This window comes from Homarus americanus, unplaced genomic scaffold (genome assembly GCF_018991925.1).
Source record: "Homarus americanus isolate GMGI-L3 unplaced genomic scaffold, GMGI_Hamer_2.0 scaffold52512, whole genome shotgun sequence".
Taxonomy (NCBI): domain Eukaryota; kingdom Metazoa; phylum Arthropoda; class Malacostraca; order Decapoda; family Nephropidae; genus Homarus; species Homarus americanus.
The window spans coordinates 10,582,323-10,597,263 of NW_024735442.1; the positions used below are offsets into that span (position 1 = coordinate 10,582,323).

A 14,941-nucleotide genomic window follows, 5' to 3' on the forward strand; every position below is an offset into this window, starting at 1 on the left:
AGGCAAAAGTATAAAGAAACGTCCTTTACAAATGAAGTTCTATCTATAATCACTTGACACAATTAACAACTCAAAGCACAGAAAGTTTCTCTTGCCGTCTTAAGCAGCCCAGTGTGCACTCACGATCACTAGTATTAAACACAAAGGCTTTGGATAACACATTACACATGTTTTGCAGGCTTCTAATTGATGAGTCAGAGGAGCATCTACATGTGACAGACATGTTTTCAAGTAATTGCGATAATATTTTTTTCGAGTCTTGAAGAGACAATTTAAGAGTAACTTCATTGTGTAGAAAAAAGACAGTAACCAGTGTTCGCATACTCAGACCACCTCGATCGAGCTCATTCACAAGCTCTGATGACAAACAATCCCCAGAATTTACTTCTGGCAGTCCATGATTATGAACTAGAAACCCTACAACGTAGACAGTTTTATGTTTTAAGCTATCATTCTAATCTAAAGGAGCTGAATGTCATGTAATATTAGCTCTTCCAGGAGTTGTAATTTACTATCATCTATTGCTGCTGTACACAATTCACAGCTTGCGTCATGTGTACCCTCAGGAAGAATGTTAACAACTGGTGCAACTGCTGTACTTTGGGTGATGCTGCTGCTGCTTGAAGATCCCAATATCAATGTATAAATTTCTTTCACTACGTTATCTTGCTTGTCCCCCCAAAAAAATTCAAGGGAATCTTGTGAAAAGAACAGCAGTTGGGATGTAAAGTAGTAAAGCCATGGTTTTCAAAAAGATACAGTATTGTGCTGCTTCTTTGTTATACTTTGTTGTGGTAACAGAAGCATCTGCTGTTGATTGTGTTAGGTTTTTCTGTCTGCCATGTCCACCAGTCCACCGACAGCTGGAAATAGCCTTGCACATTTCTTGCAGCTCTTTGAAGTTTTCACAGTTGAATGTCCAAGGTTCACGATATTTATTGATCTTGTAACCGAATTGAACTGTATTTAATTTTAGCATTCGTCATTTTGCACCAATTTGTTACCAGTGTGATGTATCTCACTGTTCCATCCAGATAATGAACAGTGCCTTTCAGAGCTTTAAATGCAGCATTTATTTTCTCATTGAACACTTGAAAAACTAAGGGCGCACTTTGACGCTGCAGATGTTTAGGTGTGAGTTTTGTGAGACGAAGTAGTGTTTTCTGATCTTCGTCATAAAGAGCTTTACCATCACTCCTACTCACCAAATATTCTGTACCATCCTCGGTGAAATATAATTGTTGGTATTTCTCTGTGACCCAGTTGTTTCTCAGATTATTTAGAATGTGAACATAATCATACACAAGGAACACACTTTACCATCCGGTGCTACTGTTACATTCCCAGGACCACCAAGCTGTGTTTATACAGCTTGATTCATTGGACAGCTGTCACAGACAAACGTTACCGGATGCCCACCACTATAGTAGCTTTAACAACATAAATAGCTTCATGGAACATTTCCTTCACTTGAACAGCTTTCAACCCCGATACAGGATGAATTTGTATGATGTATCGTGGTCCTCCATACTGACAAACAACTTCAATAGCAAGAGCTGATGTTGCTCGATTTTCTTGTTTGTTTGATGCATTGCCAACTATATGCTCCGCTGTAACTCTAAAGGCCTGCTTAAGCTTAACTTCATCAAACAAAATGTTAACTGGACGACTGATGCACGATCAACTCGTACAACGATGTTCCTGGCGGGGGCGAGAGATGTCGTTTAAGGAGTAATTATGGCGGGGTTATGGGTGGTTGTGTGGAAAAGTAGAAGTGTTTTGAATGTGAATCTGTGTGTGGGGGTCGGTATTTGTGTGTGTGTCTGAGAGACAACTGCTTTCCTGATGATGCAATTAAGCAATGGACCCAAGTTTCAAACCCCGAGTTCGCTCGTATTCATTTCTTATTTAAAGACGTCTATGACAAAAGCCACCCATCGCGTGCGTTATCAGGAAGAACATAAACAACCGGATTGCACTCAAAGCCAGATGCTAACTCTCACCGTGTAGTACTTCAAAGCTTTGACCTTTACTTTTGACGGGGAAGTTATGTAAATACAGGCAGTATAATTATGTCAAATATATAAAATGAAGATTGTCACCTCTCGGGTTACGTCGCAGACAATCAAACAAACATGATAATTTACAAAGGCCAAGGCGTCATAATTGCTTGAGTTTTCAAGTCACCTGAAAGTACAGTCAGAAAGGTAAACAATATACACTAATTAAATTGTTTTTGTGTATAACAATGTTAAACTAACATGATTATGACAATTTAATGAATACTTTTCGTTTACATGCACGCTTACAAACACACACACACACACACATATATATATATATATATATATATATATATATATATATATATATATATATATATATATATATATATATATATATATATATATATATATATATATATATATATATATAATATATATATATATATATATATATATATAATATATATATATATATATATATATATATATAAATATATATATATATATATATATATATATATATATATATATATATATATATATATATATATATATATATATATATACAAGGTCAAAACATACACAAGCACTCAACTATTTATGTTTGCATACAATGTATATACACATACACAATACACACACATATCCCTTGTACTGAAAATCGAAACCTATTATATGCAAATAGCACCACACACACACTCGTGAAAATGAACTTTATATATATATATATATATATATATATATATATATATATATATATATATATATATATATATATATATATATCAATTAGAAAAATCACCATTATACAGTAGATCTGTACCCCATATTTATGTAATTTATTGTGTGATTTCGAGGACACGTGTGTTGTGAGTGAAGAGGAGACATCAGAGTGAAATTATCAAGGTTCCCAGGTACTCCTCTCCCCCTAATGCATCACCCCATATCTATGAAAATTTACTGCCATTTATTAAGTCTAATTTACTGTGTTAAATAATGTTCTAACATTTACTATTATACCTTGTGTTGTATCAAATTTTACTGTCCTTTCATAAAACTGATTATCTTAGTATTTCTGTGTTATAATGTGTGTTTGTGTGTGACATAAAGGCTTTCGCACTCTTCCTGTCTGTTTACCCATATGTTGACACCTTAACGTGATCAACAATATGTGTTATGTTTGTTAACCGTAAATATTTTTACGATTTGTCCATATTATTATTATTATTATTATTATTATTATTATTATTATTATTAATCCTATTGCTGTTATTATTATTATTAACTCATTTTAATAATAATATTAATAATAATTATAATAATAACAATAATAAAATTATTATTATTATTATTATTATTATTATTATTATTATTATTATTATTATTCCTCTTTTTATTATTAATAATATTATTATTAGTGTCCTTATAAACATAATACCATCATATAAGTAATAGTATAAGTAATAATGGTGTTGGAGAGAAGTATTATAATATCAATTGAAGGTTTTTGTCTAGTTAATAAGACACTGACCAAGTGCAACCACACTCACGTATACCAGACCTGCTGTTGTGTTGTTTATATGCATCCCTACAAGCTCACGTGGACCTGGTCTAATGCTCACATGGACCTGGTCTAATGCTCACATGGACCTGGTCTGATGCTCACATGAACCTGGTCTAATGCTCACATGAACCTGGTCTAATGCTCACATGAACCTTATTTAATGTTCACAATCAATGCGTTCCCATGTCACCTCACTCAGATGTTGTATTTTCATATATGTTGTCTGGTTTTTCATACACACGCACACACACACACACGCACACACATACAGAGACACACTCACATACACACATACACTCACACACGTAATCCTTTATATAGTTTCCATTCGTTGTGTTGACCTTGTTTGATGTTTACACTGAGTGGTGTGGCCAGCTTCTCCCTGTGTCCTGTGTTATCATGTGAGGGAGAACAGTAGCCGCTGCCACCCCAACGGTCCCCCCCTCACGTAGATGGGGTCTCGGTTGCTTCTGCTTTGTGCCTTTGTTGGATTAGATGTGTCCATAGAGAGATGTGTCCATGTGCAGGTGTGTTGTAAGTGGTCCACATATGCCCGCCCAGGTGTGTCCCTTCCCTCTTGGCCCTCGTCACTCACTCTTGCATGTTCCTTCTTCCTCAGTATTTTGGCTGTGCATTTCTCTGCCCCATCCTTCGTAAGTTTCAGCTTATCACGCACTTCGTTTTATTTTGTAATGATATTTACGCAAGATTATCCATTCTGCATGATCAACGCAAGAGTTACGGCATGTTAATTAACCTCAGCATCCTTGGTGTGTGTATAGTCTTTTGCCACGTCTTGCATTTGATATACACGTAATATTAGAGTATAAATATTGCACGTATAGACACCTTGAAGAGCTACACACACACACACACACACAAGAGGTGGTGCCATCGTGTCTTGTAAAGCCAGACGGAGGAACAACTGACAAAGGATTAAGTTGTTACCTGAAGCTAAAGTGGCATTGTTATAAATACAGGTTGAAATGCTTTTTCAAAATACACTGAAGATCTTGGCCGTGACAAGAGTACATATGACGGAATAATACCAACCACAAGTCCTAATATAGTCTTAGCTGCTGTAGTGATGTGGGAGAGATACTGGGATACATATACCTGTATGTTCTCATGATGTGATGATGTAGGTGTGGGGGAGGGGGTGAAAACGTCGACAGAATGGATTCTTATATATCACCGTACCAATTGTAGAAGCCGAGAGGTATGAGGTCTGGAGAGGAAATATCCAGTTAGTACCACAACATAGGTATAGGCCTACCCGGTATAACCTTTAGGTTTTGTATTGAAGTTGAAGGTGGCCGACGAAATGGTAAATATTGTTAAGAATATGATGTCTATAGAGAGATGCTACTGGATGAAAATGACAGTACAAATAACCAGAAAATCTGCTATGTAGTAAACTTCGAAACTGCCATCAAGAGGGTGACCCTACCGAGGAGTTTGGTATTGTGGGAAGAGCACTTTGCCCCTCACAAATGCTCCGTATATTAGAGCTGCTGTCAGGTGGGTGTGAACACGAGTGTGGCAGATATGAAGAAGGGTTATCAGAGACAGATTATACAACAGAAGAATACACAAGATTAAAGTATATAATAGGAGACAGATTTATAAAACGGTTGTAAGTAGGTATATAATGTGTAAACAGGTATCACGATGACAATAATGTCTATACGTCTAAAGAAAGATTATTGTAAATAAATGTCATTTATAGATCCCCTAGACTACGTGACAAAACACTAAAATGTTGATACACTGACGAAGTACTAAGGTTTTATTGATATTAAGGATCACCTGAAGATAACCCAAGCTTATTGTACCTTAACATAACCACCCTTACACCGACTAAACCTAACATAACATAATCAAACCTAACCCAACCCAACCGAACCTAACCTAACCTAACCTAACCTAACTTAACTCATCAGGTAGTAGGCAGCTACCAAACAGGGAGGTACTACCTCCTTGGAAGATATTGGAAGCATAATGTATTGTCTAATGGTAGACCCTGCTGCCATATGGCATCACAAAAATTTTCACCAAGTCCCAGGTTGCTGATCGAACTTTCTGCCTCATTTACACACAATTACAGGGTCTCAAGTGTTTCACTTACTTTGACAACACAACACATAATATCGTTTCTGACTTTTATTATTATTATTATTATTATTATTATTATTATTATTATTATTATTATTATTATTATTATTATTATTATTATTATTATTATTATTATTATTATTATCATAATATTTTCGCCCTCCAAGCCCCGATGTGGGTCAGTTACCTGTGCCCGGGTGGGCTAAGCCCGGTTAAAAATAAAATAAAACTGGGATTAATCTTCAGGTGATCCCCTATTAATTGTTTTTGGCGAGTTAATGTGTAATAACATTATTTTCATCACTATTAACATCCTCCCCGGATATGAGAGCAATGACCGAGATGTTGAGAACACAAGTTTACACAATACAATTCATGAATTTTGCCTCTCGATTATGATTTAAAATTATTATCCATTGGGGAAGCTTCTGTATAGCATGTGTGGTGTGTAGCTTGATGTAAAACAATACATACCTTCTACCACACACATTATCTCTTTCTCTCTGGCATATGTGGTGTAGTGGACCACACACACACCACACACACACACCCCACACACACACACACGTTTACATATACACACACCTAGCATGTATAGTGTAATAGGGTGTAGACTTCCTGCATGATCTTCCCGCCAACGCTCAATTATATTTATTTCCTGATTATAAAGAAAATTGCTCTCTGAAGCTCCTTATCACCTGAGACACTGAACACTGAAGGATCTCTACCACCTTGCCATAAATTAATTAATGTGCATGTAACTTGTTTGACGGTTAATATCTGATGCCGTCAATTACTCATTTTATCCAAGTTTGTTTGTTTTATCCATCTTTCACTTTGAACCAGTTGTGTTTACTTTTTCTAATGGTGAAAGCACTTGGATTTTATTGTTGATTATGATAGAAATATCACTTTTCTTTTTCATTCCCTCCATTTCTAAAGATTTCATCCCTTAGTTCTTTACTTATTCGGTATCTATTTTGTATTTTATTCTTGTTTACAATTATTTTACTTATAGCTTTTCTCATTTTTATTATTTTCATTTGTAATTATTATTTTTAGTAACCTTCAAGAACATATTTTTATGATTTTTTTTTTTTTTTTAACATTTCAATGCTCGTTTTTTTTTATTATTGTGTTCACTTCACCCTCTCTCACAGTTCACATCCTCCTACAGTCCTGCTCACAGCTTTCACAAGTGATTCCATATCTTGATGTATAACACAATCCTTTCTCTCTCTCTCTAACAACAATAATAATATACTCATTTGTCACTGCCCTGGTGTAGACGAAGCAGTGCCAGAGACGGTGGGGGCAGTAGGCACTGTGGAACCCGTGGCTCTTGATGTTCACCAGCACAGCGGCAAGCCACTCAACCATATGAAGAACATCTACGTGGCCTTTGCGACTCTCGCCTCGGCTCTCCTCATATTTATGCTCGTGGTAAGTTAATGAGTCGTGAGTCAAAAGTTTGGTAACTAAGATGAGTGGTGAATAAGTTGGGTGAAGAGTTATTTGAATGGTGAGGCAATTAGATGGTGAGTCAATTGGGTGGGGTGTCAATTGGGTGGTGTGTCAGGTGAGCAATAGAAAAGAGAAAGCGAAGGCAATGAATTGTCGATTATGGAGGAAGTGAGAGATGGGTGACTGAAAAAGAAATTAGAAAACTCTAGAATAATAAGTGGTTTTCAAGGTCTTCGAGTGAATAGGTGCTTGTTATGACTGATTCTATGACAGATTTTGTTTTTAATATTTACAATCATGCTTTTACATCATTCCTACTGTTGAAACACCTCTTCCCAAGTAAACCTCAAGGTGTGTGTGAGTGCGTGTGTGTGTGTGCGTGTGTGTGTGAGAGATTAAACTGGTGTGGGTATTGCAGGTGGGAGTGTGCCATTGCCGAGTCAACAGGACTTACCGCATGTGTTTCGTGAAGTTGCCTCGTCGGGGTAAAGTCCTGCCAGCAGTTAGACGTCCCAGACCCACTTCCTTCTTCGATAAATCCAGGTCGGTACATTGACCACACTGCTTTGTTTTCTCTGTTATTTAGTATTATATAAATAACCTTCATGGTTTTTTTTTATCATTATGTACTGTATGTGTCACGTATTCAGATAGCTTCATCATATAGCGCATCAAAAATTCCTCTAGCAAATGAAACCAGCGTGGGAAGGAGCCACTTAGTAACTTCAGCCTGCCATGAATTCCGCCAATCATAATTCACAATCGAAAGTCACGTCATCAACAAGCCACACCCAAACGAGGTTTTATAAGCCGACGCACAGACCAAGGAGGGCATTCACTCTCCCACCTTCCTACCTTAATATGAAAACCCATACAGTATTTGGTTGATGGGTCGCCTCTCTCCACTCTCCAGGACTATGGGTCTACCTATGAGTCCTTCGTGTGTCCAACCTACATAATTATCGGCGCATCTTACATGCTAAGTCCTTACTCTTTTGTCTTAGAGATCTGATCCACCCTTAGTTATAGCATTTGTGAAATAAGTGTTTTATGAAAGCTCTCCTACCTACAGTGTAAAGGTGAGTGATTATCAGTGATGAGACATACATACATTTACTTTTGTACTTATACTGTCGCCAATATGTGGGCATCTTACTATAACTGAAGTGAATCATTATCTTTACATATGTGGTTCTTGGTGCAAATGCCCGGAAAATCATCCTCTATCATTCTTATAAGTGATTTCTTAGTCTAACCTTGTACTTGTGTGATTATTCAGTGCGAGTACTTATGTTAAGTTCTAATTTGCATCTAGGGTTTATTATTATTATTATTATTATTATTATTATTATTATTATTATTATTATTATTATTATTATTATTATTATTATTATTATTATTATTATTATTATTATTATTATTATTATTATTATTATTACTGTATTATTAATATTATTATTATTATTATTATTATTATTATTATTATTATTTGCCCTGCCCTCTACAATACTTAATTGATAACTATTTAATTAAGTGTTATTACCTTGATTACACTTTGCCTGGTCTATGGTTTTGAAACTTCTACTAATTTATCAAGTAATCATTGGAAGAACTGGAGTAAATCACCATACTGTTAACTAGAGGTTCCGGTAATACGTAACATATGTAAGACAATTCCTTGATTTTCATCTTCTTTCCCTGTAATAAGATAATTTCCCTTCCCTGTCAGTACTATGCAAACATATGATTCGATGTAATGTTGTTTTAGATTACTGTAGTCATGACAAGACTTCATATATCATGTAAAGCCCTATATAATATATTATGCACGTATATATTTACATATGTACATATATCTCTGATTGGTGCACGTGACACTTTTAGATAAAATTTGTGTTCGAGAAACCCATCTCGTTATATGAGCACGGCCACTTAGAGATATGTCATAGTTTGAGTAGACCACCTCACTGATCGCCCCCTAATTATGACCCTCTCACTCATCACCCCCTGATCCACTAACTGTGTCCCCCTAACTCATCAACCTCTGATCCACTGACTGTCACCTAACTCAGTGGTTCTTAACCTGGGAAGCGCGCCCTCCTAGGGTGAGGGGCGTTTCATATTTCCAGTGGGGTGAAATGGTCGTCGTACCCGACAGAAAAATATATTCCTAATGAAATTCATAAGTAATTTATCATTTATAAAAGTATCCAATTTTAAATACATCTGTCATAGTATACAATCATAAATTATTACTGACCCCTTGACAAGGTGGGAGCCTCCATTCCCACGCCTCCCGCAGTGAATGCCAGACATATGAACAGGTAAGCAAAAAATACAACGTGGCACGTCTGTAGCCAGTTGATCAACGAATGTCAAGTAGTCAAAAAGATAGGTTTGTTATCAATGTCTGCCATTCAGTGTGATGAAACAACAGATGTGGCATAGTGTTCTCAGCTACTGGTTCATGCTCATTTCCTGTCAGGAAATTAGTCAGCCGCCAGGTGAAGCAGTGGAAGAAATGTTGTTTTGTCGACCAATGGAAACAACTGCAACGGCTGATGATGTTATGGCAGCAGTCAGCCAGTGTCCATTTTTTTTTATAATATTTTTTTTTTTAAACTACATGATTTGTCTTTGGGAAAATCAGGCGGTGTTTGCACAGAGGGGTACCAGCCATGCTTGGTTCTCGTTCAGGATATGTCGTCAAAATCAAACGGAAGAATCTGATGGGTGTTAGAACTCAGTGTCATTCATCGTGAGGCACTGGCAGCTAAAACACTCCCTCCAGCACTCCAAAATTCATAAACCACCATTATCAAAGTGGTTAACTTTGTAAAAGCCAGTGCACTAAACACCCGAATGTGTGCAGAACTCTGCCCTGTCGTGGGAGCAGACCACCAAGAATTGCTTTTTCACATGAACATCCGCTGGTTTTCTGAAGGAAATTTGCTCTCGGATCTTCTTACTGTCTTTAGTTCTGACAATTTTCAGATGACCTTGACGTATCTTGTTTGTATCTTTTGAGGGTTTGAATTTCCTCAACCGAAAATTCCAAGGCAAGAACCAGAATACCATGTGACACTATGATGTTATTCAAGCATTCGTCGCCAAACCTCATTTGTGGAGGCGTCGTGTTCAGAGTGGGAATGTGGCATTCTTCCCACAGCTTGATGAAGCACTTAAGGAAAAAACATGGATGATGGTTTCCAAGCCAACCTTGTCAACCTTCTTGGTATTCTGGAGGAAGATCTTACACGATACTTTTCGGACATTAATGAGAAAAGTTTTGAATGGAAAGTAATCCGGAATCCATTTGCCATCGATGTGGAAGATGTGCCTGGTACAATTCAAGAGGAATTCCTGGAGATGAAATTTTATTCTTTAGCCCAAGATTATTTTGAAATTCAGTCAGCATGCGTTGAAAACTATCATTCCCCTTTTCTTCCTCATGTCTTTGTAATGCTGGCTTTTCAACACTCGTTCCTGTGAAGACAGAGACAAAACAGGATGAATGTTGAAAATAACATGCAGTGTGCACTATCTGCATCAACACCAAGAATTCAAACGCTTGTGGAGAAAAAACAGTGCCAGCATTCTCACTGATTTTTTATGTGTTAGGAAACAATGGTTGATAGAAAAGTATTAAATTTTCTCACAGTAATATGCTCTGTGTTGTTTGATTTTTTCTTACAAAAACGTGATTTTGTTTTCACACAAAGTATTTTCATGTCCTTGTATGTTTATTTATCCAACCTAGAAAGGAATTGGAAGCTGTGGAATTAAACTTTAGAAAATATTTGCTCCTTGGGGATTAAGGTGTGGGGGGCGCCATGGATTCAAAATTGACCACGGGGGAACAGCTCCAAAAAGGTAAGACCCACTGCCTTAACTCATCATCCCATGACCTACTAACTGTGACCCCCTAACTCATCACCCCATAACCCTCTAACTCATCACCCCATAACCCAGTTAACTGTGACCCCCTAATTCATCACTCCCTGGCCCACTGACTGACCCCCTGACCCAACTAACTGTGACCCCAACTCATCACCCCATGACCCACTAGCTGTGACCCCCAGACCCACTAATCTGACCCCCTAACTCATCAGCCCCTGACCCACAGACTATAACCCTTTAACTCATCCTCCTATGTAAGTAACTCTGTCTTGCCTTCGCCAGACGTAGTGACAGAAAGGGGTCGTTGCGGCTGGAGGCAGACTCGGACGGAGCCGCGATGCCTATGACGTCGTCCAACTCCAACTCGGACGCCGTGTACTACAACATGGATGTCTGCGACAACCAAGAGCTGCCCCTCATTAAGTAGTGGCGGCCCTTCTCCCTCCCGCTGAGGCAACTCAACCCACCAAATGTTGAAACACTTAATATTTTTTTTCGATTTAGAAAGTCTCCGCTATTCATCCCGATAACTATAGTGATTCTAAATAACTTTTATTATAGTGTAACGTAAATAAACTTAAAATTCTGATTTGTAGACAACTTAGTGTAATCGCATTTATTTGTTAATTCTCTGTATATATATGAGTATTTTAAGATTCTTAAGCATCTTAATAGAAATAGTAAGTTCGTGGAAAACTTAACCCCAAAACTTTTTATTAGGATCAAAACATTTTAAGCATTACTTTTCTCATGGTGACAGAAAGGTGAGTCTTATAAGAACAACAGACTAATACCTAACGGTGAGTGAGTGTAGTGGTGGTATCAGTCTCACACAATGACTTCCTCACGCTGAATATGGCAGGTAAAAAAAGATTGAGGTACTGTTGTCTGTTGCTTAAGTTCCATCAAGTGTTGAGACTTTACATCTACATTTTTGCATACTTTTTGTAATTTAATCTGTTAAAATTGACTGCAAACAACACCATAAACTTTTGATAGACTTAATGTTTTTGCCTAGTCATTTATTCCACTATCGGTACCAAAAATGTTCACTCATTAAAAGTTCAGAATCACAACTAACTCTTCAAAAATAAAACCACTAATTTTTGCGTGAGTTCAGGTGCCATGTAGTTAAAGCAATCACAAACTTCTTACATTGAATAGTGAGGCCCTCTCGGGTGAGTATCCACAAATGAAAGATATATGAAGGAATGAATATAAAAAGCGGAGAACTGGGCAGCAATAATAGAGAAGTGAAGAAATAGTAGTCAATAAAATAGATGCAGGATTATACTTAGTCCTAACGTCCACTATAATTACTATCATTATTATACTGTATGGGTATATTCGCTGTCATAAGCCTATCTGCTGTCCTTTTTATCTTGTGAGGATGAAAACAAACAACCAAGTCTTAATAGAAACAAAAATAATATTGAGACGAAATCCACTATTGGAATATTTTCATACAACTAAAACTAATTAATTATTTGTAAAGCAACAATATATATATATATATATATATATATATATATATATATATATATATATATATATATATATATATATATATATATATATATATATATATATATATATATGTGTGTGTGTGTGTGTGTAATTATTAACCAGCTAACAAACACATTATCATATCCCGCGCTCAGTGAGTTTCAGTACCATGTATTTAATTTATATAATTTGCGAAACTTGGAGTGAGAAGCTAACTAGTGAGACCTGTGACTCGTCCCTGTGTGTTTCAACCACATTGTTATTCTAGTAAAAATCGTCCTCCTCACCAACCTGCCTGAAAGCTTACACATCCCGATAATGAAATAAAGGTCGATCAATGAGCTCAGAAAGAAGTCATATGAAAGCCAAATGAAAACTTCTAAGGGTTAATATTCTCCTTCCATTAAGTCGGACGCCAACTACTTTCAAGGACAGTATTCACTGTATTATAGTTCAGAGTCCTCCATAGAATAAGTTAAATGTACAGAGCTTAACTATTAGTTATTTTATCCTTACATTGTGTACTGAAGATAATATTACTTAAACTTGCATCGATACAGATAGAATGAATTGTGAAGCACACACTAATGTCTGGTGTGACCGGAGCACGAGGCTATTGGTACACACAGATGGTTTTAGTAGCTTTAAAATAGTGTTTAATCCAAGTCAATCATTTTGTTTTATGCACCATTAATTTCATAATTAAAGCACGTATAACACTTAAAACACAATCGTAAATGTAAGAACTCCATTTAGACTGTAAACTAGCGACGCTGAATATTACCATCACAATTCTAGACGGTAATACGACGAGAACTAATTAGCATTTTTGTGCAGTGAACCTACGTGGTAGGTCAAGGTTCAGGTCTTTTATGGAAGGTCGGCACCACGGTTCCCCCATTTTGGAAATATTTGGAAGAAATTGTTTTCAGGAAAGGGATGTTGTTGTTGTTGTTGTTATAAAAACTTGAATACCCTCTATCGTGGCGTTGTGTAGATGCCATTTCTGGTTACAGCAGATTCTTCAATAATTTGGTAGTGCCAGCGCGATACTGCTCTCATAGTGATGCATAATTTGAAGCTCTGCAATACGAAATTGCTTAATTTAGATGAATCATACTGTAGGATGTTCGTAACACTGCATCAAAGCTTTCCTGGAGATTCATTTATTATAATTAACACTCATTTCGATACCAACAAAAGCACAAAAAGAAATTCATGACTCATTGCTGTCTGAAGATATCATTGCGACCTTGATCTTGAGATATTAGCAAATGGCAGGACCAGTTTGCATCTCTAGTGAGGTGATGGTGGCTGAGGGAGGCGGCTGGTCACGCTCCATGTTGCTCCGCTGTAGCTGCGCTTGTCGCGTGGACTGTGGGCACTGATAGTGGCGTCAGCAACATAACACCCGCGCTATATCGATGGAGTTCGCTTGTAGGTGAATGAGGTGCAATGTAGCTGTTGAATTAAACTGCAAAAATATATATTAGTTATATCTTCAACATGATGCTTAATTACATTGTTGTATTATAAGATATATTCTGGTGAACTTAGAAGAGGATATTTTGGTCGTAGCTATCTCTTTGCTTTGTGAAATTAGTAGACTGAGTTGAGATTAGAGGCAGCTTATATCAAGCTCACAGAGGATAAAGTGCTCCTTTTCACAGTGAGAAAGCAAGTTACACAGTTCAAATAGCAGCGAACGTGCATTGTGGCCATAACTGATGCGTCCTAACGCCAACATGGTTGAACTTCTCCATAGGCACGACAAAACATTATACGTAATGCACACTCCTCTACCATACGTTATACACCTATTAATATTTACACATACTAAAATTTCATGCCAGGTTTTACTTCATATTATCCTCTTTACTTAAAATTTCCAGTTCCATACCCACTTAATAGCAAGTGGAAAACTTATTGATGCACTTAAGATAATGTTGTATAAATGTCCAGCATTCATTGTTAAAATTTCATAGCATTTTTGTCCATTTCTGTGGACGTGTAAAATACATTTGATTGTTTCATGATTTCTAGAATTTTGTATAGCTTCCATGCTGTTTTGGAAACAATGTCAGTATTTGTAAGCCTACGATTGAATTACAGTGTCTGAATAATCTGATGTAATACTTTTCAAAGTAATACACAATAAATATTCATTACTATAGGTGTTGTAAATGTGTGTTTTAAATATGGCATTCCCCAAGAAATTTACAAACGAGTCAACGCCTGAGCCCTGCACAGACGACCTACAGTATACTGTATACTGGTACAGACTCGGTCAGCCAGATACCTTCGAGTGACCAGGTAACAATTACACTTGCCATTGTGGCAACATCATAGTTTATTTACTAACACAAGTATTACCTTTATTACAATA

At 36.7% G+C, this 14,941-nt stretch overlaps 1 protein-coding gene across 3 annotated transcripts in view; it reads left to right on the top strand.

The window, feature by feature from the left end:
* Positions 1 to 14,739, top strand: part of LOC121871018 (delta and Notch-like epidermal growth factor-related receptor) — a 340,989-nt gene extending 326,250 nt beyond the window's left edge. For all 3 annotated transcript variants that reach the window (XM_042373072.1, XM_042373071.1, XM_042373073.1), the window contains 3 exons: positions 6,974 to 7,128; positions 7,568 to 7,692; positions 11,332 to 14,739. In XM_042373072.1, coding sequence (XP_042229006.1) covers positions 6,974 to 7,128; positions 7,568 to 7,692; positions 11,332 to 11,476 — 425 coding nt within the window. In that variant the 3' untranslated portion in view covers positions 11,477 to 14,739. The remainder of the gene's footprint in view (positions 1 to 6,973; positions 7,129 to 7,567; positions 7,693 to 11,331) is intronic.
* Positions 14,740 to 14,941: the final 202 nt, after the last annotated feature.